Source organism: Manduca sexta, chromosome 28, assembly GCF_014839805.1.
Source record: "Manduca sexta isolate Smith_Timp_Sample1 chromosome 28, JHU_Msex_v1.0, whole genome shotgun sequence".
NCBI classification, from domain to species: Eukaryota; Metazoa; Arthropoda; class Insecta; order Lepidoptera; family Sphingidae; genus Manduca; species Manduca sexta.
Genome location: NC_051142.1, coordinates 1,724,670 through 1,750,762, shown reverse-complemented (window position 1 = coordinate 1,750,762; position 26,093 = coordinate 1,724,670). Strand labels below are relative to the sequence as shown.

The 26,093-nt window shown below is 38.6% G+C and overlaps 1 protein-coding gene and 1 long non-coding RNA gene across 4 annotated transcripts in view; one reads left to right on the top strand and one right to left on the bottom strand.

The window, feature by feature from the left end:
- Positions 1–22,799, top strand: part of LOC115454111 (ras-associated and pleckstrin homology domains-containing protein 1) — a 51,521-nt gene extending 28,722 nt beyond the window's left edge. For 2 of the 3 annotated variants that reach the window (XM_037444264.1, XM_037444262.1), the window contains 5 exons: positions 13,170–13,349; positions 15,789–15,993; positions 18,437–18,562; positions 18,962–19,150; positions 19,543–22,799. In XM_037444264.1, the coding sequence (XP_037300161.1) occupies positions 13,170–13,349; positions 15,789–15,993; positions 18,437–18,562; positions 18,962–19,134 (684 nt within the window). In that variant the 3' untranslated portion in view covers positions 19,135–19,150; positions 19,543–22,799. The remainder of the gene's footprint in view (positions 1–13,169; positions 13,350–15,788; positions 15,994–18,436; positions 18,563–18,961; positions 19,151–19,542) is intronic. The other variant, XM_037444263.1, reaches the window with a different exon arrangement.
- LOC115451437 lies at positions 22,230–24,272 on the bottom strand. Its single transcript, XR_003939368.2, has 2 exons — positions 23,841–24,272; positions 22,230–22,699 (listed from the first exon to the last, which is right to left on the bottom strand). It is a non-coding gene; the product is annotated as an uncharacterized LOC115451437 (long non-coding RNA).
- Positions 24,273–26,093: the final 1,821 nt, after the last annotated feature.

Here is a 26,093-nt window from a genome sequence, read left to right as displayed (position 1 = left end):
ATGATATTCTAACGTTTTTGTTTCATCAATTCTGTAGGAGATAGATTTAAAAAAAAAAAAAATATTCTTTTTGTTTTTGGCACCTAATGATAAGTATTTTGTGCCATGGTCGCAGCCAGCGTGCGTTATTTCTATAATCAATGCTCTAATTAAAATTATATATGAAATTAAAACCTAATACCTGTCCGGTTTGGAAGTCTAAGCACACAGATTGACTTTTTATATGCACAAAAATATGAATACCGGCTTGCGGTGATCGGGCCGGTGGTCGTACCAGCTCGAGACGAACCCGCGACCTTGACGGATGAAAGGCGTCAAAACTGCGCTCGCTGTGGTCATCGCGTCCTACACACCACGCCTAGCTCGTCCGACGACGACTAATCGAGTCTAGATGCAAATTATACCCGTGATGTTAATATGCGCAATTGTTGACCTGTTTGCATATATTTAGTATGAATACATATTGCATTATGAATGAAGTGATACAATTATGAACAGTTTTCAACTTGACGTGGTGTTGTATCTCTTTTTACTCGTGCTAAGTGTGGTACCGGAGGATCCGAGTGCTCGGGAGGTATGCCCGCCTTATGTTTGTCTCTTCAGTTGCTTGCAAACGCTGTATTGTTTCGGTTTGAAGTATATTTAAGTCAATATAACCTGAAAGTATTATGAGGCTTAACGTTTAACGTATTTACGTGACGAGCGCATTGCAGTTTCATATTATTGCTGTATAATTTAAGATTACTATTAGCTTGGCATTAGATAGTTCCCAGAATCTAAATGAAATTATTTTTGGACAATCAATACATGTCACCCTACATCGGTTCGCAGGTCACGTGAGGGTGCGTGCTCTCAGGCAGGAACAACGAGATCGATATAGGGGAGCGTCCAGACACGCTGTGCAAAAATTTACCGAGGGGACTCTCACCCAATGCCTATAGGGTTAATACACATACCTAAACTTATTTATAATATATAACATTACAAACACCTATACTTACTTTCTCTTTTTATTAATACCTTATAAACATATTTATTTTTAGCAGTTAATTTTATTACGGCAACTGATCCTCAAAACGCGAGCCGTGTAAATAATCTATTTTACATATCATGCATAATAATTTGCCTTGGCACCGGTGTATCTATGTAGTCTGTCATCGAAAACGTCAAGATGTAATAATCATGCAGACGAGATCACGGGAGGTACGCACCCAAAACAATGCAGGAACAATGTGGCTCGTGCGAATAATCACCCGCTTCAATCGTTTATAGACGATGTGGATTTCGTCGACATTAACCGATATCTTATTACCATAGTAACACGATAGAGTTTTTTCAGAGGTCACAAACATCCCTTTATTTTTCACTTATTAAAATATTTCTAACTCCTCCATATCTTTCTATTTGATTAATTTCGTTGCGGGATAATGACATATTAGTTTTCCCTGAAACTCGCCGAGCTCCACTGCTCGGTGTAATAAAATGCGTGCCACTGCTGATCCTGGCTTACAGGAGTTGTAGTGGTGGGTGTGAGGGCGGGGAAGTCTCTTATCAAAATATTGCTTAGTAGTAAATTCATAACTTGTCTCCCGGGAGCTGGTACTAGCGTTTATTCAGTTCGAGATTTATCTTTTTCAATACGCAAAACAAATCATGATCGTAGATCACACTGATATCGCAAAGTTGAAACAAAATCTGTAAAGCAATCGGTTATTTGCAAGCGAATGTATTGCAATTTGCACTATCGGTTTTGCGGTTCTATAGGGTTGCTAAAAGTGGAAAATTTACTAAATCCAATTAATATAATAAGACATTAAAAACTAAATGGTGTTGGGCAAAAGTATACCTAATATTATAATTATTTATTAAATATTGGTTATACGTGTCACGGATAGCTTTTAGCGTAGCTTATATTCTTGCCACCTTAATATTTATGATGTTCAGCACCTGTCTTACTCATTTTGAATATTAGGACACCGAGGAATGTCACTCACGGTGAAAACGGCCATAAAAATGCCTTGTTTACAAACATTTCCGCACATTTAGGCCAAAAAGGCAAAAGATTAGAGTACCACTCTTGCATACAAACTAAAAAGGAATGTCGTTCATTTACTTACTGTCGTCTGGAGTGTTATTAATTTCATTAAGCAATGTAGAGCAAGTTTTATGTAGTTGGTAACCCTAGTTGCGTGGTGATTCATGCTAACCAGTGTCCATAGATGTGAACCTACAAGGTTTCCGAGCGGTCTGTGACTGATCATGTTACAACTATTCGCCGATTGCGAATGATCCGACTGGCCCGTGAGCGAACCTACAAAAGGAATGCTTGAATCTAGCACCTCTACAGTCCTACATATATGATTACATACATGTGGATGAGTAGTTATGAAATCATGCTAAAATATGCATAATATAGATGTTTTTAAAAATCGTTTACGCGGGGTGTTGCATCAAACAATCATTCGTAATTGTAGTGACGACAAGCTGCTCTTTAAACATAATAGCTTTTATTGTAATAATTATACACTTTAATAATTTCACTCATGTGTTTACGTTCAATGCACGTGTTATTGTTCGATGTTTCCATAACAATGTATTTCACAGTGGTGTTATAAAAACATATCGCGTCCTGCCGCTACGATCTACACTCTACACCCGAAACCTTTTGGGTCTATATCAATTTGACATTAGCTAGTTATTACTTTTACATTCATGGTATGCTAGATGGAGCCCAGACTCTTCTAATCTCTATGATGCAAGTACTTTCAGTTTTGCGCTGCGTCTTCTTAGCTGATTTTGACCATGACAATTTTATGGTTAGGACTATTCAACGTAAGAGAACTCTTTATCTTTTAATCCGTTCTCTCTCGTTAACTCCTTTACTCTAATGTTAGTTGGTACCCAGTTTGGTAATTACAACACAATTATATTTGCTGTTACAATTCAGTGGATTGACGATTACATTGAAAACAGTAATGGCATTATTGGTGTTCATCAAAGATGGGAATGTTTCAACCTACGCTTTTATTCAACATAAATTACACTGCATCACCCAAAACCTATCTAAACTGAGAGTAAATAATAAGTACTTTAAATTCGTCTTTAAGCATAAGTATTCGCACATCGACATACGATCTAAACTATTACAAACGTGCCGATATTGGAACGAGGTCGATGCGCCCACGTGTTAATCTTTATGCCGACCAGTAATCTCCATTTACGTTGAACATACTATATTCAGTAAGACATAACATAAATCCTCTTTCTTATCACCGAAGGGTTATTATAAGATACCGCACAGGCTTTGCCGAATCTCAAGCTCCCAGTCTGTCCAAGTTTTACCGTGATGTGATAATGAGCACGGTTATCCACTTGAGCCACGTGAGGCACGAGTTTGATCTTCGAATAACCCAGGAACATTTTATCGAAGCGAAAAAATTTCACAAGGTGTCTGATCTGGAAGACAACCCTAGAACCGTACTACGACATACAGACCAAGTAAGTTGTAGTGAAAACTCACACTATCTATCGTTTGTCGAAAATTAGCTCGGCGAACCACAACTGCGCTATTTGTTAAGACAAATTACTGGGGCTTTCTCTATCAGAGAAATGGGTGTATGTTTATATCCTATAGTATAAAAATTTAATAATATCAGCTCTAAATTACATCGGCCAACGAGGTGTTTAATACGGGTACCTTTTTTCACAGACTACAGACACCATATTCCTAGCAAAAATTCTCAGACATCCGAATCTGTTCCTTCTTTAAAGCAATTATCTAATATTACACTTAAATAAGAGTTTTTCCCAAAATCGAATAAAAAATCTCTTTCCATCTCTCAACATTTCCACTCCTGATAAGCTATCGCTGCCTACGTCGCGTCGCCGTGCTGTACTCGTACGTAATTTCATTATATCTGCAACTAAATTGCATGCTGATAAAAACAAACTGTTTTGAATTGCGCAACAATGCATCAATCAATTTTGCCAAACGATTAAAATATTGAATCGTGCGCGAATAAAGGCGATCACGAAATCGCACGCGTTACCCGCGTAGCATGTGACAACGTGTAACGAAAGCAGCTCTGTTGTGCGGGCGGTGTACCGAATGACGATACGATACAGAAACACATAGGATGTATCTGCTGGCCATCACAGTCACAGCTTCAATACTACTTGTTATAATTTACCGCAGAGGCAAAAAATATTAAATTGTAACAATATACCGTTAATTTTTTTTTGTAAATAAAATTAATTACACGAAGCTTAAAACCTCTGTCTGAGGTACTTAATTATGCTATGGTTAATAATTGATTCGCTTTTTATTTTTTACACCGGATTCTTTTATTGCGGTTTTATAATATTTAATGGCATGAACATTCAATATAATAATTTCGTTGCTTTATTTTGTTTCACGGCATAACTACACAGATACCACTGTGTTGACAGTTAATCGTTGTGACTCTGTAAAAAACGAATCTATTTAAGTTGAAAACCGACGGGCATTCTATCATACTGATTATTGTACCGACACGCTATGACGGCCGTTATGAAGTTTGTCTGCTCATCAATTTTCGTATAAATTCATAACTATGTTGAAGCAGATAATTGCTGTACATTATTGTCAACAGTGACATGCAATAAAATGAATATTTTAGAAAATTAACTTTTAATGTAGGTAATGACAGCAACGACGACAGTATAAATGGCGGTGCGGTATAAACAAATCTGATTAAATATGTATTTTTGTAGCAACAATAATTTGTATGGCAGTATTTAGTACATTGTTACAATTGATTAAGAACAATTGTACTGTCGTTGTATCAAAACTTTAATGAGGTGCCCTTTGCAATACGAGTTATAAATCCAAAAACTTATAGATGCGACTATGCGTTATAGTATATTTTCGATATTGAATTGAGATTTCACCTCACTATTGTTATCTGTCAAAACGGCCATTACAGCGTGCCGGTACTATAGTTGAGTTATTCATGGGTGGTGTGGTGCACAGAATTAATTAGGAAGCACGTCAATATGGTTGGCGCGGCGTCTAAACCCTTCGTTTATTTGGCGGTCACGTGCGCGCGCACCTTCTTCGCATCGTCGCGCCGTGGTCCGCGCGTGTCCGCACATATGGAACGCACGTGTGCAAATATCGCGCCTGCGTAATGCGCCATCGGAGATTGCGCGGGAATATGCAGACGTTGCATCGCGTTCGTTTTTTAAATTATTTTAGGCTCGGCGTTCACATTCCAGTTAGTTACACGATCAATAAAAGAGATTGGATTGCGAATCGCGAGAGATTTTGTTTCATCGCTTTTTGTAAACATAATGAACTGGAATTCCTTAAACCCGACGCGTGAAGTGGTTAGTATGAGTTGAGATGGTGCATAATGTTGAGTTTTTTTAATGTATAATAATTCATGACAAATTAACATGTATATTTAAAATATTATAGTACGACCTCAAAAATCTAACATTAAATTTTGGCCTACATGTAGATTGAATTACATAAAAGTGTATCAGAATATCTAACATACAGTTTTAATAATGATTTCTTATATTTACGCGAATGCTAGACATCGAAATAAAAAAAAAACGTATTTTATCTCGGTTATTTATGTATATTATAATTTTTCCCGACGTTTCGAAAACTTTGCAGCCTTCATGGTCACGGATCGGACGTGAGTCCGTAAAATAGTATTAACTTAATATCAAAATTTAAATTAAAACTTATAAAAATTATTATCCATGAATGTAAAATGGAGTATCCGTGAAAACCGACGCTGTGTCCACCACTTTTACTTTCGCGAAACAAGGTCATCGCGCCGAACGATGCGCGATGCGATGGACCGATTTTCCCCGAAACTTATCGCGCGTCCGACATGCAGGATGGTGAATCAGTTCCTGTATATGCTGACATATTTACACAAACTAACTAGGGGATTTCGCTTCCTCAAACCATATCGTGGGTTACAGGGATACATTCTGTATTCTAGGAAATAGTTAAATCGCGTACATTAATAACAATGGACAACTTATTGTTTAAAACATTTATAATTAACTGTGATTTGTTAATTGATCAACATGACAATCGATACGTGGATGATATTTAAAAGATATAAAAAAAACGTTTTATTTCATATCCTATGTCATAAATTTTACAATAATAATTTCAAACACCAAAAGAATCGTACGAAGTGTTCGTACGGTCGATGACTCAATTCAAGTACTTTGTGCACTGCCATGGCCTTTATCACAACACATGAAATTACAATTTTCACTTGATAACAAAAAATGGACACAATACTAGCAGTGTTGTGCGATAGTGTATCAGGCATGGATGTAAACGTAGGTAATCCGTGATTAAGATAGCGCGCCGTGTCGGGCGGCGCCAGTCACAGCAGTGAGGCCAGAGTGCGCATCCACGACACGCCCGGGGAGTCGGGGATGTGACGCGTGCCAACATGCCGCGGCGACTGCAGTGGTCCACCGTCGGCACATCATTGTTCTCGTTCAAGGTAGGATTTTGTACGACTCATTGACAATGAGACAACTGCTACTTAAACAGTAGCCGAGGAAGATTCAATAACAAAGTACTGTACACCACCGCGCTTGTTGTCCCCAGGTTATAACTGTGTAATGTTATTTAAAGTTTCATAATGTCCCGTCATTTGCTCTTTGAAACTGAGTGATAAATAAATGTTTAACAGCTGAAATAAATAGCAAATCTCAGAAAAGAAAAGAGCTAAGATGTATCGTGTCATAATTTTCAAATCCGCCTTTAAATCCAACGCATTTGAGTCATGGAGGTGAGGTCATGCAAATATTATTTAGTGTAAATTGTATAAATGTATAAATATTAGACATTTGTATTCCTTTGTAAAGAGTTATGCTATAATTTATCTTGTTCACACAAACCAAGCATAGTGGTGCCACTATTTCACAGATATCCGGCACCCTCCTACTAGCCACCTTCGTATTTCGTATCAACCTTATGACCGTCTTCTACCTATATTTAACTCCAAAGTGGGAACGACACAATATTTAATAAATATTTGCACGTCTGTTCAATCAGTTCCGCGTACATGTCGACTCCAAATCACCTATTCGGTAGGTAAGTACTACATCTGGCACGTGAAGGTCGCAAGACGTACTTCAACGCAGTAAAAGCACATGAAATTGTCTTATGTATGTACATACTACCGTTTATATCAGATATGTTTGCAAAACTCGCCATAATCGCCCACGTAAAGGCATCGTTTTCCGGAATTATCTGTGTATATCCTGTTTCAAACAGGAAAATAATTAGGTCGAGTGCCAAGGCATAACCATCCTCGTCACTTCCTCGTACTCTATCTGAACTCTACTCCACTTATCATCAGGTGCCATAGTTTGCTATGGTCGTATAAAAAATGGTAGTATTGGCTAATATTTGTGGCAAGCCGCGGGACCTATCATCCGCCGATAAACTAACTCAACGTGTTATCCTGTCGTTCAAAACGATAAGTATTTTTATGAAAATGCACACTAAATGGAAATTTGGAGGAGTTGGAAATACAAATTGTTCCTTTTGTAGTTATACAGATGACAAAATAATGAACTAATAATTTAATAATTAAGCATAAGGACGTTATGTACATATTAATAGCAATAATAATACATCGTACATGTATGTATGCCTATGTATGTAGATAGCTGTGACTAACTAGCCAACATTCCGCATAAATGTATTATCCTTATTTGTTTTATATTGTACTCGTGGTTCATGCCGAACGATATTAAACATAGTTTAAAAACAACCTACCAATCCATCATAAAATATTATTTTTGTAAGCTGGTGTCCAAAGCTCTTTCGTTTTATTAAATGTCTTCCGTTTACTGGATTGGTAATATAGCTAATAATTCATGAAGTAGCAATGTTCTCTTCTCCTTTTGCTCAAACGGTGATCACTATGAAGTCGCAGTATATTATGTATAAGAGAAACTGACTGCCTCCGTGTTGTCTCACCAGACTATGAGAATGAAGAAACAGAGAGTGCAACTGAGTACTGCGCACACACCTATGCATTGTAATATCTTCTGCGTTCCTTGCTGATCTCCGTTGTGATTGGACGCCGCGCCCTCACCGAAATTTGGGTAGGAAGGATTCATTCATTGATACGAGAAAGAATTTTGCATAGATTTGTCACCAACCACCCGTTCCTTGTCTGACATAATCTCATTATGGGTTTCAATCCCAGTAAATTATTTAAAGACAAGTTCACGAAGGATCATAGAAATAATAAACATGATTTACATACATAACAATCTGAAGGAGCAGCGCGTGTCCGGATAACATTAGTTCATGTTAAAGGTTGATACGTTGACAATAAACAAATAACACAGCTGACCCCGCGACATTCAACACCCAATGATAATGATTAAGGTCAGCGCAGACGGACGGAATAGAGCAAAGACTAATATAGCAATAAAAACGCGACCTAATGTGCATTAACCCACGGACTACCGTCGCGATCCTATGGAGATAACCTAAGCGCCATATTCAATAAAGGATCCCAATCGCCTTTTTTCGATCTATCTCAATAATGAATCAATCAGACAATTATTTTTGACATGCTTACAAAATGAGTTATTTTGATTGATTCATTCTCAGAATCGGATTGAAGATTGGGATTGTCATAGTTTATTGAAATCGGCTGTAAATGGCGACCGGTCGCCATTCGCAATTCTTGGTCGCTGCGTTACCCTCCGAGGTAGCCTATGGAAAAAAATCGCCTAGTCTGACAGATCTAGTCCACCGCTCGTCATCTCAAAAGTCAGTTTCCATCCGATTGTGCTTCGTGAACGCATGCCTAAAGCCCTGCTATCAATTATTATAGAGGGATAACAACAAACAATAATATATTAATTGTTTACGAATGGGGTCAAGCCACTATCAAGTAGCATAAAGCATTGTTTAGAATATAAATTCCACTAATTACAATAAAATAATAACGCTTCCGTTTGAATAATACTATAAAATATAAACAATATATTATGAACGAGTACAGATAAAACACATTTTTGTCAATTCGGTTATCAGTCATAGAAATTAACCTACTATTTAATAATTTTAATCTTATAGTTTAAATTCTCATTTATTTAATTAATTTATGTAGGGATTTACCTTAATGCTAAATACAATATTAGCCGGTTCAATTACCTTTAAAGCAGGGACAGGTTGAGGAAAAAAATATGTTGATTTATGGATTAAATTGCTCTAAATCTATCATTTTTGGTTGGTATATTTACACTTTCCTGTACAGCTTATACCAAATGTACGATCGTGAACTTATGCGCTATAATACCGTGCCGGTCATAGCGACGTAGAGTGGTGTGTAAAGCATGGAAGAACTGAGTCCAGATGACACGCGTAGTGTTAGTGACAGCTTGGATGAATCCCTCCCTTTTCCCAAAGGCCATTCTTACTTCACAAAGATTGAACTTTCTTAATGATATTCCATAATGCGTTAATTACCTCGTCATCTATCCTTGCGCGGCACGTCGACTATTATACCTACTGCTCGTTATATTTATTGTATTTAATCTGCATTTGTGTAAAGCCACAGTATGAATAATTATTATAGCTTATTTTTTCACCGTAACCGACTCACTATAGACGCAATTGTAATATATTGTGTTCCAGAAAATATTTTGAATATAGAATAGTTGGACATAATACGTAGCGAAGGAAGGATCCAAACCCTTCACCATGAGCTAAGCTGGTTATCCAGTCGGGTGCAATCCCAACAAACCGTCGCGTCGCGGAGGAATGGCGCGGCGCCAAGTTAGTTACGACTTACGGCTGTATTTGTGTAGTGCATCCGCTCGTGTTTTTGACCTCAGAGGAAACGCGCGACACAACGTATGTAGTATAATGGCTAGGTGCGTACCACAAGCATTTATCGCTTGAGGTGAGGTCTTAATGGATGGCAGAGCGGGAGCGATAATAATAATGATATCTTGTTGACATTGGGATGAGGATCATTATGATAAAATGAGTAAGATAGGAATTATTAATGAACTTTTTTCTTTACGTTAATTTTAGTGATAAGAAACAATAGTCCCTTTGCTGGGTTAATTAGTTATTAAAATAGTTTATTGCTAAAGCTCGTCATAAGACTGGTTACTTTACGTTTTAGAGTATCTTTAAAGTTAGTAACATACAAAAAAACAACGTAACAAGTGTTAATATTGACGCTTTTTGCCGGTATTTATAATACCAATAATTTCCCCATACTTCTGCTAAGACGTACCTATTAATTAGCATCAGTTCTAGACTATAACTGTGTTCAGATTCCTAACTGCCGGATGGTCTAGCGCCACTATACTTTTTACCACCACTACAAGGAATTGCAGAGTTTTCTTAGTGTTAGGTAGTCAAAACTCAGAACCCAACTCCGGCTGACGCCTCCTCCCGTGTGTATGGGTGCGGTCCTTCGGCCGGGCGGCCACGGTCACCGGACGCAGGACTGGATTCCATCGCGGACGGCGCGGGCTGCGACACACTGCTGTCAGATCACTTTTTACAATTAACTGGACTGGAAAGATAAAAGACAGAAACAAAATCAATACATTGTAATACTGACGTCGCTCACCGCTCGTCTTTTTTAAAGATTTTAAAAAAGGTCAAGTTAGTCTCCTGGTTTCACTATAGCATTTCGGTACGACTACTCAAGATACCCTGCCAATTGGGACAAATTCGGGGAGACTGACACTGTTGATAATTTTCATCTTTACTGTATTTTTTTTAACAATTATTATACTTAATATATTTCTTATATCAACGAAATATTTTTTTTGAGGTCTCACTCAATGTTGGTTAGACGGAACCTAACAGCCGCTGTAAAACATCACCTGGCAGCACCGTGGGCAACACTGCACCGGTTCGCCTCCTCCCGCGACGACCAACAAGTTTGGGAAACGCGCCCGTCTAGCCACCCGTGAAAACATCACTTTCCTACACCACATTCCCCGCCGGGAAATCGATCTGTAACCTCTCGTCACAAGCTCATACACATAACTTGTTCCGAGACTGGCGGCATAACTGAACACTTCGCATCTAAATATGTGATGGCGAATAGAAAGTCAGACTCCCGTGGCGGTAGAAATATTTATGTAAATGACCTATGTATTTTTATATGATTCTTTATTTCCATTTTATGTTTTTCTTTCCTGAATATAATATAGATATTATAGATTCTTGACTAAGCAAAAAAGACGCTGTGACACTAAAACGGTTTTGGGTTCATTAGAGCATGAACCTCTAGATTCAAAGGTTACGTTCATATATTTAATGTTAAATGAAGCACAATATATTATTATGGTATTACTGAATACGTTTTGTCGAACGACAATGTAACAGAGCGCTAAAGCTATTTCTGTGCACGGAGTAAAGTATTACGAAACATTTTCATTACAAATAGTTTACGAACAGATTGTCACGTACTGACCGAGTTGTGTGTGACATCAGGAAACTAGTTATCAACTGCGCCTGTCAGTCTGTCTGTCCGATGTTTGATTCAGGTTCAATGTATTAATACCAAATAGTATTCATGTGATTTCATATTGTGTTTACTAAGTATTGACTGCTTCGAGTATCATAATAACATTTATTTTCCCAAACGACCTGTTTCACTCTCTCAAGTTTTTATGCAACAATCTATATATATAAAAATCAATTGCTGTTCGTTAGTCTCGCTAAAACTCGAGAACGGCTGAACGGATTTATCTTATCTTGGTCTTGAATTATTCGTGGAGGTCTAGGGAAGATTTAAAAGGTGAGAAAAATTCGAATAATTGCCGGGAAAATCCTCAAAACAGCATTTTTCTATTTCCCATACAAACGTTTTCTAAATAAAATGGAGAGTCAATTTGTAATTTATTACCGCTGCATAAAGTTCAAATTCGCGTGCGCGTTGGAGGATCTAATATCGCGTTCTGAAACTCAACAAAAGTGAAAGTGAATCGCGAACGCGACAAAATTGCATAGTCTCAAAATACATAGTACATAAATAGTGGTCGGCTTCGAGAAACTCAATTTTAGCTAACTTCAGTTGTTAATATAATATATAACTCAAAGGTGACTGACAGTGATATATCAAGGAACAGCCCAAACTATTGGACGGATCGGGCTAAGACTTTACATGCATAAAGCTACTATGACGTAGGCATCCCCCTAAGAAAGGATTTTGATAAATTCTACCCTTAAGGGGATAAAATAGGGGATGAAAGTTTGTATAAATGTTCTTAGATTTTCGACTGATTGAACTGAAATTATAGATTGGGGATAAAATTAGTTTGAACCTATAAGTACCGGGAAAATATGTAGCAAGACTTTTATCAAACAGTGGAATTTTATCCTGGAAAACACCTTCACGCGGGCGAAGCCGCGAGCAAAAGCTAGTATAATATACAAGACAAGACAAACGTATAAGACAGTTGATGCTAAATGCACTCGTTTGTTAACAATTTATTTGAGAGCTTGACTTGTATATTTAGTAGCTTTATATTATGTTCAACGATTAGCGTTTGCCCGAACATCTTGAAATGTCTCGAGACAATACTATTTAGCTGCCGAATCCAGTTACTTAAAAAGTGACAAGTATTGAACCATGGATTTTTACTCGGTACTTCAATCGTTATTTCACTTTCATCGTTGGGGTATGCGTGGCGTTTACCGTCAAGCAAATACCTGTTATTCTATCGTATAAAAAATGTGTTTAAAATTTCGCCGCACTACGTGCTGTGCAAACATTGAAGGTAAACGAATGCCGTGTACAACATTGTTTACTACATTGAGACCTTGACTCCTTGCTTCAAGTTTATAATAGTTTTACTTCTCAATTAATTATTCACCGTGTATTTTCTTCGGCATTAATCCTATAAGATGCGTGAATTTGAATACAAGCCCCAATCTGAGTCAGATATCCCACTTCCAAGTACTTTATTTTCTATTTTTTCTTTTAATCCTGGAACTGACATAAGACTAAGACGAACTGCAATTACACCAGCAATTATATTCGAATGTCCAAATTGTGATTACAATCAATTGTCTTAAGACGCTTAATAATTGTAGATACAAGTTCAAGTGACAACCTAGTTAAATTCCCTCTCCTTGTCGGCAGCCCGGCGAGCCCGGCGTGGTGGTGCTGCGGCCGGAGGCGCTGGCGCGCGACTCTGGCTCGGAGGACGAGGCGGACTGCGGCCCGCCGTCGCCGTGCGGCGTGCGCTTCGTCAATGACAACGTGCTTATCAACGGACGCTCCTCCATGCCCACCCGCCCCAACAGGGACCGCATCGCTAAGGTAACCTATACACAAATTACACATTACTTAACATCAAGATGTTAGCGTCACTGCAACAAACAATGTTTATCGGGTCTTGGTCTCGCGCGTTCACTGTTTCAACGGTCCTGCTAACCTGCGGGCTGTACTGTGAAGTATAAAGCCCGCTCACCGGCCGCCAGACACTAACGACAACAATTTATAGTCCACTTGTTTTTTGTAACGTACAAGCAACGTCAATACATATAATAGGTATCATGCAATAAATGATCAGATATCGTAAGTAAGCAATAAAGTTACGAAGTTATAAGTGTTAAAAAAAGCCACCGAGAACAGCAATTCTTTATAAATTATAAGAAATACAAATTCTCAGAGGTTTCCGAGCAAGAATTTTTTCATAAGTCGTTAAGGTTTCTTAGTTAATTGAGTGCTTATTCAATACGCACAAGTTACAATTGGTAATTAATAATATCAGCCCTGTATTATATACTTGCCCACTGCTGAGCACGGGCCTCTTCTACTACTGAGAGGGATTAGGCCTTAGTCCACCACGCTGGCCTAGTGCGGGTTGGTAGACTTCACACACATTCGAAATTCCCATAGAGAACTTCTCAGATGTGCAGGTTTCCTCACGATGTTTTCCTTCACCGTTAAAGCGAACGATAATTCACAAAGAATACACACATGATTTTAGAAAAGTCAGAGGTATCTGCCCTTGGGATTTGAACCTGCGGACATTCGTCTCGGCAGTCGGTTCCACACCCAACTAGGCTATCGCCGCTTCCTAATTGGTAATTAGGTTTATGATATAACAATGTAATAATGTTGTATTGACTATTAACATTGTTCGAGTTTTACAAAAAAACCTGCATGAAACATAACATTTTGTAAACAATACAGGCTCAGGATGGATTAATGATTTTTAAATGTATAAATGATAATACAACAAAATATTATCATCAGCTTGTTATGGGTTTGAACAAGTTCTCAACTACGGATAAATATTATATTTTGTACTTACTCGTAAACAATACAAGGCAAACTCGTATGTAGAATATTTTAATATTTTCGTCATTCAAGATGCTGAATAGAATTGTCACGAAACAGACGTGCCAGGCGAGCACCTCACCTCTCTCGTCTGTGAGTAGTATAAAAAGTGAGCTGGTCTGACCCCGACCTTACACCGACTTCGACGAACACTTTCATCGCAGCCGCGACCTCCACGTAACAGTGCGGCGGGCACTGGTCGCGCAGCACGCACGCGCAACCACGCGGAACGCACTGACAGAACTATTCCCACAGCCGCAGCCGGCCTTTTGTGCTTCCACTGTGGGATAGAATATCATTAACCCGGCTGGCAATATTACGCGATCAATTAAATAATGACCAAGTGCGAGTAACACTGGATCACCAAATGACGACAAAGATGCAATAATATTATGATTATAGTCCCATAATGTCTTTCTGATATCCTCAAATCAACCTGAAAAGGTCTATACACCACATCCTAGAGCCCTTTTGAATCATGATTTTCAAATGCCGCCCCTACCAAGTTCCCCAACACCACACGTTTGTGATCACCATGAACAGAAAAAGTGTCGCACAAGAATAAAGTACAATCTAAACAGCGGATCTCTCCAGTTCAGTGGCGAGAAAATCGGTTTGTAACAAATGTTGTGCGACGGCGAGTCGTGAGAAATGTCGCGGGCGGCGGGGTGCGTCGCTCCGTGGAACTCGATCGGACACAGTCGGGATGCCGCCGATTGTGCCGTCAAGGGTGACCATTCAACGGGACCGCTAAGAGCCGATAATTTGACAACTTGTTTATCTCACCTAGTAGAACAAAGTCTACAATACCCCACGAATGCGAACGAAATTAAACTACCATAATATACGGAATTTTTTAAAACACTTATCTTGGTGGTTTGAATATTTTCTTTACCCGTAGACAAGCCGAGAATAGTAGTGACTAGAACCACGCTGCAAGATTTAACAGAAATATTTAATTTTGGTGTGGAATGTGGAAATCGCTAGGTACTAACATTTTCAAAGTTGATAGTCTTTGTGCTGCGTATCGAAACAAAGGTAAAACAAGACGAGAATGAGCACGTATTGTTTGGTAAGTGAATTGCGGCCAATTAAGATTTTAGAGCAATCGTTGGCGAGTGGGGTGTTATCACTAGGTAGCATAGGTGCAGTGGAGTATGTCGGGAGGCCTCAGGCCACGTGTCCGCGCTGAACCGCAACGCCGCGTCGCGTCGCGTCGGGTGCAGCGGAGCGGTGCCGCGCCCTCACACTCCGATACTATAAACAGATAGTATTGACAACGATATACACTTACGACTGTCGATGTGTATCCACATTTTGGTACATTAGATATCTATATCTATAAAAATAAATATCATGTGTCTATAGTAGTCTTTCTCATAATAATTTTATCAAAACCATTTTTCATTTCAGCTAAAGCTCCAATTCGACGACTCGCTGACGCGCACGTTCGAGTACCCGTCGGAGACGTCCCTGTGCGAGGAATCGCCCGCGGCGGCCGCGCCCGCCACACCCGCCGCCGCACCGGCAGCGCTCGCGCCCGCACCCACGCCCGCGCCCGCGCCTGCGCCCGCTGACACGCCGCTCATGGCGCCGCTCGCCGCTAACACACATATAGGTACTTTATTAAATTAATATCTATATCATGCAAACACTGTCCAATGATTTGCGTTTGTGACGACAGTGCCGACCGCGCTTGATACATTTGTAAAAAATCAAAACATCGTTTTATTATTATTTTAATATTTACGAAATGATAGAAAAGTTACCCTTTTTGGTAAAAAATAATAATACCTCTGGTTAAACGAAATCTGTTTTGACACTTTTGTTATCACAAAACGAGAGCTATTTGTAATAATGTGTTTTGTAATTTATTTTCGGTACAACGACGATTCCGTCCCAGTAACAGTTAACAATTTATTGTATAAATTTTCCACAACGCAATTTATTATTAGGTATTCACACCAACGATTTTGATCAACACAATATTTTTTGTACGACTAAATAACGAGACTTTTACTAAATAGTTGAATGTCTATAAATTGCAATGTCAACTACAACACAACTGAACTACAAACTAAACTACTACATTAAACTCTTCACTTTGATGCATTAATGATTAGATGTTAAACTTCTTTATATCCGGCGATCACACTGGGATTCATATATTACTCAGTGTTACTAGACTTTTCGAAAATGTCCTTATTATGCCTACGGAAATGTTAAAATAGGCATATCTTATAAATGTGAATTTGTTTATAAGTGTTAAGGCAGCGCCTCCGTCGGCGGAGAGTGTCGCGCGTGGCGCCCGCGCCGCCCGCACCCCCCGCGCCCCCCGCGACCCCCGCGCCGCCGCTCGTGCCGGACCACACATTCGTGTGATTCCGGCCCGGCTAGTCTATACACGGCTAACGCACTGGTCGCGATACTGTACTCAGATAGATACAGCTATCATCACTTCTGTAACAGTTCTATTAGTTGGGCCACTGTCGTGAGATTGTAAATAATCTCCACTCTGAAAACATTACTGCCGCTACGCATTTATTATTGTTTGAACGTTACAAATGTATTATAGACACTTTTATTTTGTACATACTCTATTTTTGTTTCCTTGCACTTAGATTATAAAATATGTTATAATATACGTAGATCATAAAAATAAGTTGTATTTATGCGAATAACATATCTACATAACATTGGTAAGAATTAAAAAATGGTCTTGCAAAACCAATTATTTATATCAATCTATATCTAACATCACCTCATCATTGATCAGATATCTCGTTTAAAAGCGAAATCGTGTACGTTCCATGAACACATGTCTACGATTGTTGAGATTTGATCAAAGATCACACAACTATGTAGTTGAATCAGATAATTATGGCAACACAAAATAGATTACAATCTATCAGCGGTGGCGCCTCAGTTTTGCGGCCACGGTCAGCTAATGATGGCTGTCTGCTGTCTATATGTATAATATGTATATACAATATGCACATAGTATGTTATTACGTTTATTTAAAACTTCCTCTTTTATGTCTGAAGAGCAAGTCGCACGTATTGCACTACAATTCGATGAACTTATTTCCGAGCCTTGAATTAATAGGCTTCGAGCGACACCATACTGATATAACATACACAAATGGAGCTCAATTTGAAATCCGGCCAATTCGTCTCTGCCCTTAAGTAACGGAAATGTCTCGTTTGGTCCAGGAGTTCATATCCCAAGGTTTTACCGGTCTCAAAGCTTTGCTGCTACAGCAGTGAGCCGGTGTACACGCATACACATTTCTGTGCTGGAATTAGCTGCGCGGATATAAGTTTTAAATTAATATCATTGTTTTATACCTATAATTTATATAGGCAATAAAACGTGGTAACTTGCTTCCGCCTCTTAATTTTTATTTCATGTATTTACATATCATATCATTGTATATTTTGACTGGTTTATGAGATTGCTCTTTAAATTTATATTGTAAATAATATATTATTCTACTACTTACTGATTCACAATACTTTTTCTTGCGAGTTTAGTTACAAATCATATAACCGCATGTCTAAGTGGTCAGTATTATAAATTCAAGTATCATTGTGTCATCGTCACTGGCTCTCTTTTGGGGATATCCCCTGTTTACTCCAGCATTACATTCGTATCTACAACTGGTATCACATTCACTGCTAAAATGCTGTAAGCTAGAGGTTTACTTCTTCCATTGTTTGGCCTCTAATAAACATATTCTATAATATATATCTACAAAATTCCAGAATCTATTGTCTAGTAAATTTTTTAACATATTAAATATTCAAATACATCTTCTTCGTATTATTTATTGTAAAAATAATATTGTGATAAGTTGGTACTTATCGACATTATTGTGCATATAACTTTCAAGTGCATCATTCTGCCAAGACGTTGTGTAATTTGAATTTAGCAAAGATTTGTTAAAGTATTTTGATGGGTGTAGACCCAGTAGCCCCGCACTCTCCCTGTTAAATGAACAACATTGCAGTAAGCTAAGTGTACACAAGTAGTGTGGCTATATGAGTGCACGTGTGTTTAGCATCGGCGGCGCTGAGTCGGTACACGCCCAGCAAGACGGTCGCCGCCGCCTTCCAGCTCGGCGTCACGCGCGCCGACGCGAGGCCCGACGCGAGGCCCGACGCGAGCGCCGCACAAACTACCGAAGGTATATATATAGCAATATAATTATATATATATATATAATTATATTGCTGTGAACATTGTTCCCTCTTCCTTGACTCAATTGTGTAATTATATATATGACTCAATAATTTTATGTCATTAAAAATGGCCAATAGGGTCTGGAATCTGGATGTAAGTGAAAGCCGCTTAACCCTCGCTATACTACACGAAAGTAGGCTGCAAAGTCTTCAAACGTCGGGACAAAAATAAAATACTAACCGCGATAGAATCCGAAAATTAGTTTAATTTCAATGTCTAACATTCGCGTAAACATAAGAAATCATTATCATCAACTTTTAACCAGAGACGGCTTTAGCTGAGGACCTTATTACGCTACATCCAGCTTTTATGTACATTTAACAATAATTTTATACGCTTTCAGGAACTGATAAGAGCGCGAGTGAGGCGGGCTCGGCGGAGGCGGCGGAGCCTGCGGAGGCGGGCTCGGCGGAGGCGGGGGACGCGGCGGAGGCGGGGGACGCGCGGCCGTGCGCGGCGCACGCGGCGCGCTCCTGGTCGCAGGCGCGCACGCACCACACCGACCTGCTGTTCTAGTGACAACACCATGCGTGTAAACATTCTTCTACATCTACACTAGTCCTCATAGCAGGCCAAGCTACCTTAGGACTAACCTCCGAAGCTAAGGGGCCCCACAGACGCTGACCGCTGACCGTATTGTTTTAGACCACCACTCTGTAAAATCTAACAAAGCATCTTACTTGCCAAAAAATTTAATCGAGGCCCCTTTAAGCCACCACTGGTCTTATTTCACTCACTGGACCGGAAGTTATTGATTACACCATGGGCCTTTGGTTACCTAGCTATTCTAGTGTCTGATAGTAATTTAAGAATAATCCAAATATAATTGGTTCCATCGGCGGTCTGGATGATGTATTACTGATGATATGATAAAACTACATAGTGAGATATCAAAATTAACTATACTTTTTTATACCCATACAGATGAATGCAGCGCCACAACAGGAGTATTAAACGAAGCCAACAAGTTATTTATGTTTTGCATTAAAACGTGCTTCCATATGCGTGCAGTCAACATGTGACCTCGAACGGGTGCAGTCGACCAAGAACGAGTACAGCCGACCACGGACAACAGTCGACTCAACTCACAATTTGTCATTTAAGCTTTGTGATAAAATTTAAAGCATTAAGAAAATGCGTTAACAAAATTATTGTAAACCAAATAAAGCAGGATGCGTATAACATGTATAGATATGTGGCAAAAATGTTGAGCACAGGCTGGAAGTCGGTAAAAGAAAAATGTATTGGTTTTCTTAGATAATCGAACTGAAAGACTCCGAAGAGTTGTAGCTCTCTTAACTGATTGTTGACGATCGTACGTTGTTAATTTTTTTTTGTTTGATGCGCACGCGCACTTGTCACGCCCAGCATCCCGGCAGGAGCGGTGTGAGGCAAGTTGCAGCAAAGTCGTTGGATGCAGTGCTGCCAAATAAAATGGGCTAATTTATATAACCCAAACTGACACCATGCTTATTAATACCTCTACTTTTATCGTGCTCAAGATCCGTGCCTACACAAAATAACGCATCGGTGCGTAACCATGAAACATACTGTTACGACTAACGTTGACTATAATGAATTAAGTAACGGTTAATTCTCGCGTGTAGCCAAATACCAAGTGCCGCCATGTCAATATAAGTTTACATAGAGATTAATTATTTTCATGTTATGTCAAATTAATACGAATTGACCATTTTATTTTGGATGTATATACTCGAAACTGTTTGGTGGAAATAAAACTCTACAAATTTTGCTCAAGTGGTCTGTGCAGTGTGCAGTACATAGATTAAGAAATACCAAGTCATATCTGTAAGTACTTAACGGCTATTCAACATGAAACGAACGCTGACTGATTAGCTGATAACGACATCAATTAACATTTTGATAACTTTTAAAAAATGCAATGTGAAAATAAAATTGTTGTTCGTCTATGACTGACCATAGACAAACGGACATGTCCTATTGTCTCTGACGCAACAGAGTCATGTGATGTATACTCATTCCAAATCATTCCTAAATTTTGTACGGCATTTACCGACAATTTTTTTACGATTTTTTACAAGTCTTTACAAAATTATAACGTAAAATGACCGTTTATAAAGTGCTAGAATTAGATTTTGTATTTTATAAAGAGACGCTGGTGGTAACTTACGTTTTATATAGTGTTATGTTATTTGTAAGTATTACGGCCGCGTGTTTGCTTCTTTAACGACACTGTCATGCATATCACACGACGAGTTATAGTGGAACTCATAAGTATTAGCCTGAGATTTTAATTAAATAGTTCTCGTTAAACTGGCAACACCGGTGAAGCCGTGCCTACGCTAAATAGTCACAGCGATGGTACAGCACGTACACTAATGTTAGATCCGTCGCACCCGACCAGAGGCACTGACTCGCTGTCCCCAGTCCACGGAGCTTCAATATTTTCACAAGGATTGAACTAGCTGATTGAATTTAAACATGTTTATCCGAATGCGCCAAAGTGTTGTAACATCAACTCATTTTGGCGTCATTACAGGCTAATGAAACTAGAAACGGTCTTCCTAAATGATAATCGTTCCCTACAAATCTCTTCGTTAATATGTACGCGCATCAAACATATTGATGTTCGCGCGAACATTTCAATTACTGCACGAGTGTCGCGAGCGCTGTGTTTGGACGGCCGCGACTGTCGCGCCTTCGGTTGCGGCGGAGTATATCGCGTTTGTACGAGACGGTGTCTAATTAAGCAAGTGCCTATCATGTAGTAGCGAGGCTCAAGCATTTATTATCGACTTATAGTAGCGTAGCTTATTAGTGTAGCTTGTGTACGTATCGCTCGGGCACGCTGTAAGAGTGTCATATCGTTTGTGTTATGTTTATTGTACGCGTCCGACACGTACATACTGACATGCGGCGGGTTAATATGTTTCTATTAACTATTCATTATTAGTCCATCATAATGTTTTCTATATATTATTGTTCAAATGGTAAAGTTAAATACCTGAGTAACTTTTTAAAACTGTGTAGACAAAGAACGATTAAAACGTAGCCTTAGTCATAAAGTTGCGTTGGGATGCTCGAGAGGTCAGGAGCTAGTGACTTCACAGCCAACACGTCGCCGAGCTATGCAAAAGCCATCTATAATTATTAAAGTATCATAAATCAAGCCAGTAGATTTAATTATTCAATTGCTTGTGGCTTGACTGACCCGCGGCGCCCTCTCTCATTGAGCCAATAGCGCGCGCGCCCGCCGCCGCGCACGCGCAGTACGTACGCGTCGGCGCCGGCCGCCCGGCCGACACTTGCCAATGCCTAGTTATATTGATCTACGCAAATAACATTTAGTTGGTACAGGGGTGGTGACTCACGGCATGCAATCTGTTACAGTCGTGTTGCGTTATAAAGCTGCGTACCCAATGAGACCCAATGAACCGAAGTAAGACGAGCCGAGTCCCGTTTAAAAGGTGATTTCTAGAAAAATGGATGAAATAATTCCACAAACCAACGCTACTCCCTTTAAACGAACATTGGAAACGCAGCTCTAGCTAGACCTACTAGATTCTACGAAAAGCGACTAAAAAGTTGCCGCGAGCTTCCACCCTCATAGATTATATTAATTTACAATATGCACTGCAGTAGGTAATTTTATTATAAAGTAAACTGAGGTACGAGTCAATGACCTCAACATACTATTAGTAACATAAAATTATATGAAACCAATTTAACCAAAACCTTATATTATAGTTCAAACTACGTGTACCGATGTATTTAGAAAAAAAACTGCCTAAAATATTGTATGACAATAATTTTAGATTCGCTAGTATTGTGATCTCGTTGATTCGCTCTCAGTTGAAACGGAATGACATTTATTTGTAAAGCGGGCGAGCGCTGGTTAATTTAGTAGTTTGTAAATTTGTGATGTCCTCGTGTAGTATCGGTACAAATGGCAAGCAGGCTGTTCTGTTTGTATTCATAATTTTAAGCGTGGGACAGGAGGCGGCACGCGGCGCGAGTCCGGCACGGGTCCGGCACGGCTCCGGCACGCGTCGGCGCACTCTGTGGCAGGCTCGCGCATGCGCGCCGCTCCCCGGCCTCACTGTAACCGCAACGGAGCTTAGTCATTGCGCTGCGTGCTACTTTATTATCCATATTAGCTGTATTGATGCTGTAACGGCAATAAAAATATAATACAATTATACACGACTTTTATTTATTACATACTAGACGTTGCTCGCGGCTTCGCCCGCATAATACCTTACCCTGTATAAAAGTACCACGTTCCGGTCCAAGTTATAATATGCTAGACTAGGGCTTGTAATAGTGAGCCCGCGATATGCTCTTCCGAGACATGGCCTATCGGTATCCTAAATTTCATTTCATGCAAATCCATTCACCGGTGTCCGCATTTACTTCTAACAAATGTCCTAACGTGTACACAGAGTTTCGCATTAAGGTAAGATAACAAGAAATACGTGATATTATGACAACAACCACTGTGCGCCCAGAAGTAAGTATCTACCCCTATCATAGTATTAAAATTATTTTGTATAGCCTATGTTTACAGGAGTTTTGCTTAATGTTAGTGTTAATGAGACCTGCATCGTTTGTTACTTGTTTTACAACACAAATAAAAATTAGTCGAGACTCGAACAAATGAATCTATTCACAGCAACAAAAAAACCTGATCACATGGTATGATTAAAATAAGTATTTTGCGGCGGCTGCAAATACACACTCAGTCCTATCTATTTTTTTCTTTGAGAAGATTTTAGCAGTGATGTTATGGATATGCAATTTCGGAAATGGATATAGGAATAAAATGATATCGGTTTCGGATACGATTACGGATATATACTTAATTATTTCGGATTGTCCGTTAGTTTTGGTTACGGATATTAGATTAAAGTAAAATAAAAAATATTATGTAATACAGTAGGGCGACGATTACTAACTATCGTTCGTCGTCATCGTCGATTATTAATTATAATCGATGAACTAATTGGGGGACATGGGTGTTCGGAAAACCTCTGCTATTTAATGTGAGATGAAGTTTCAGTGAAGTAGTGCCACCTTTTTCCGTGAAAAGTTTTTATCACACTGTTTTAATTTTGCAAAATAACCTTTAACTTGATGGACGCATTTTGTCCTTATAAATCAAATTAATAAAATATATCATAGGGCAAAATGGACGTGTAACCTGACAGACTCCGGTCAATATTTGGATGGTTATTACTTACGTGATATTCATGGGAAGTCGCAACCTTCTCCCTCGTTGGTAGTTTTACAACTAAAACAAAAGCTACTGAGATGCTCAATCGCGGGGAGTGGGGGGAATTAGGTGAAACTAAGAAAACGAAAACATTGAATAGCCTGTGAAACTCCACGTCCGTACTTAAAGGTTAAATTGCTGTTTCTTTTGATTGCGTTGACATAGAGGTTTCATTTTGTTACAGCTTAAAGGTATTATAGACCTGAGTATTTGATATGAATTTCAATCTAATACTTACCTCTGCGCGTTCATGAGGAAAGTGGTAGTAACTTTAAATTATTAAAAATATTTTTATTATATAATGTAACTAAAAATGTATGGTTTTCGCAATTTTTCCTTTATCTATAGTCTATACTATTACGTATAGACGTTGCTTCGTACTAAATTTCAAGATTTTGAGTTCATGGAAGTACCTTGTAGGTTTTCATTCCCTTGCGAGTTTTGAAAATTAGCGGCATAAACAGCTATATCTTTTGATTGCATTGGCTTAGAAGTTTGATTTTTTCGCTGCTCCAAGGGATAGTAAACTTGAGTATTTGATATAAATTTCAGCTTAATACGTCCACGCGCTCCTGAGAAAAAGGATCTTGACAGACGGACGGACGGACAACAAAGTAATATAAGGGTTCCGTTTTTCCCTTTTGAGGTACGGAACCCTAAAAATGTATCAAAATAAATTAGTTTTTACTAGTCATGACGCTGAGCATAACTGAGCCCAGTTAAAAATGTATTGTGCGTGCAAAAAACTCTACAGTAAATATATAAATAGAACCACAGACTAATACCCGTAAACATGGACTTTGAAACATGCAAAATATTCTTGGCATTTTCCGTAGCATAATATATTGTGAATTGGTAGTAAATATCAAAAAAGTAAGTTCAACGATTTTTTTATCTTTAATTACGTGGCAGTTGTTTATTTTGGGACTTTTTCAACAGTGGGAAATCAGCACTTACTTAATTAATATTGCAATTTACAAACGGGCGGAATATTTTATAAGAAATTACTAACAAGTCGATTCGGATTTGAAATGAATGAGGTTAACAGTTGCGATTTTTGGTAATACCTACAAACATATAAATTTGTTATTAGGTGGAATCATTAGGTAAACTATAATAAACTTCTCTATTAGATTAACCCGCTAGGTAGACTGTTGAGGTGCAAGCATTATACATATCTCACAGCACGTACGATCAGCAACAAAAGTCGATGAACAAATACTAATTTACAAAACTCCTGAACATTGAAACGGACCACAAATCACTTACCAAAGACGAGTACAGATTAAGGTTATCATTTCAATGTTACAAAAGTCGCTAAACATTTTGTAACTTGACAATGCATTAGTTGATGAATCTCATTATTGAATCTATACTTCTATACTATTATATAAAGCTGAAAAGTTTGTTTGTTTGTTTGACCGCGCTAATCTCAGGAACTACCGGTTCAGACTGAAAAAATATTTTTGTGTTGGATAACCCTTTGTTAGTGGAGTGCTATAGGCTATATATCGTTACGCTATGACCAATAGGAGCGGAGCAGTAATGAAACATGTTGCAAAAACGGGCAAAATTTATTAGTTTTGAGAGCTTCTGTTGCGTGCGCTGCTTAAACGGTTAAAGTTATGCAACAATGATGTATGACGGGATTGTTCCTCTTAAAAAGTTCTAAAAAATATATAATAAAACAAAGTCCCCCGCTGCATCTGTCGGCCTGAACGTGTCAAACTCAAAAACTACCCAACGTATTAAGATGAAATTTGGTATGGGGACAGTTTGAGACCCTGGGAAGAACATAGGCTCCCGCGAAAATATATAGCGTGACTTTTATAAGGGAAAACTTTAGCCCGAAAAACTTTATATCGCGGGTGGAGCCGCGGGCAAAAGCTCGTACACCCTTAAAAAAATATGAAAAATAAACTGACGTTTACGTTGAAACCTACGAGGAGAATCTCCTGCCAGAATAATTTTGAATTTACACATTTGTTTTTTAAGCTGGCCAGTGCTCTATAAAATAGGATGTTTAAAATGTAATTAACCTATTCCTATTAATGTTGTAATATTACTTTCTAATATATTATGATGTTTTGTTCATACTTAAAAATTTATAATTCTGGTTATTAACTTCAATATATACTATTATATAAACCTAAAGGGTTTGTTTCTTTGAATGCGCTAAACTCAGGAACTACTTAACTGATTTTGAAAATATTTCACTAAT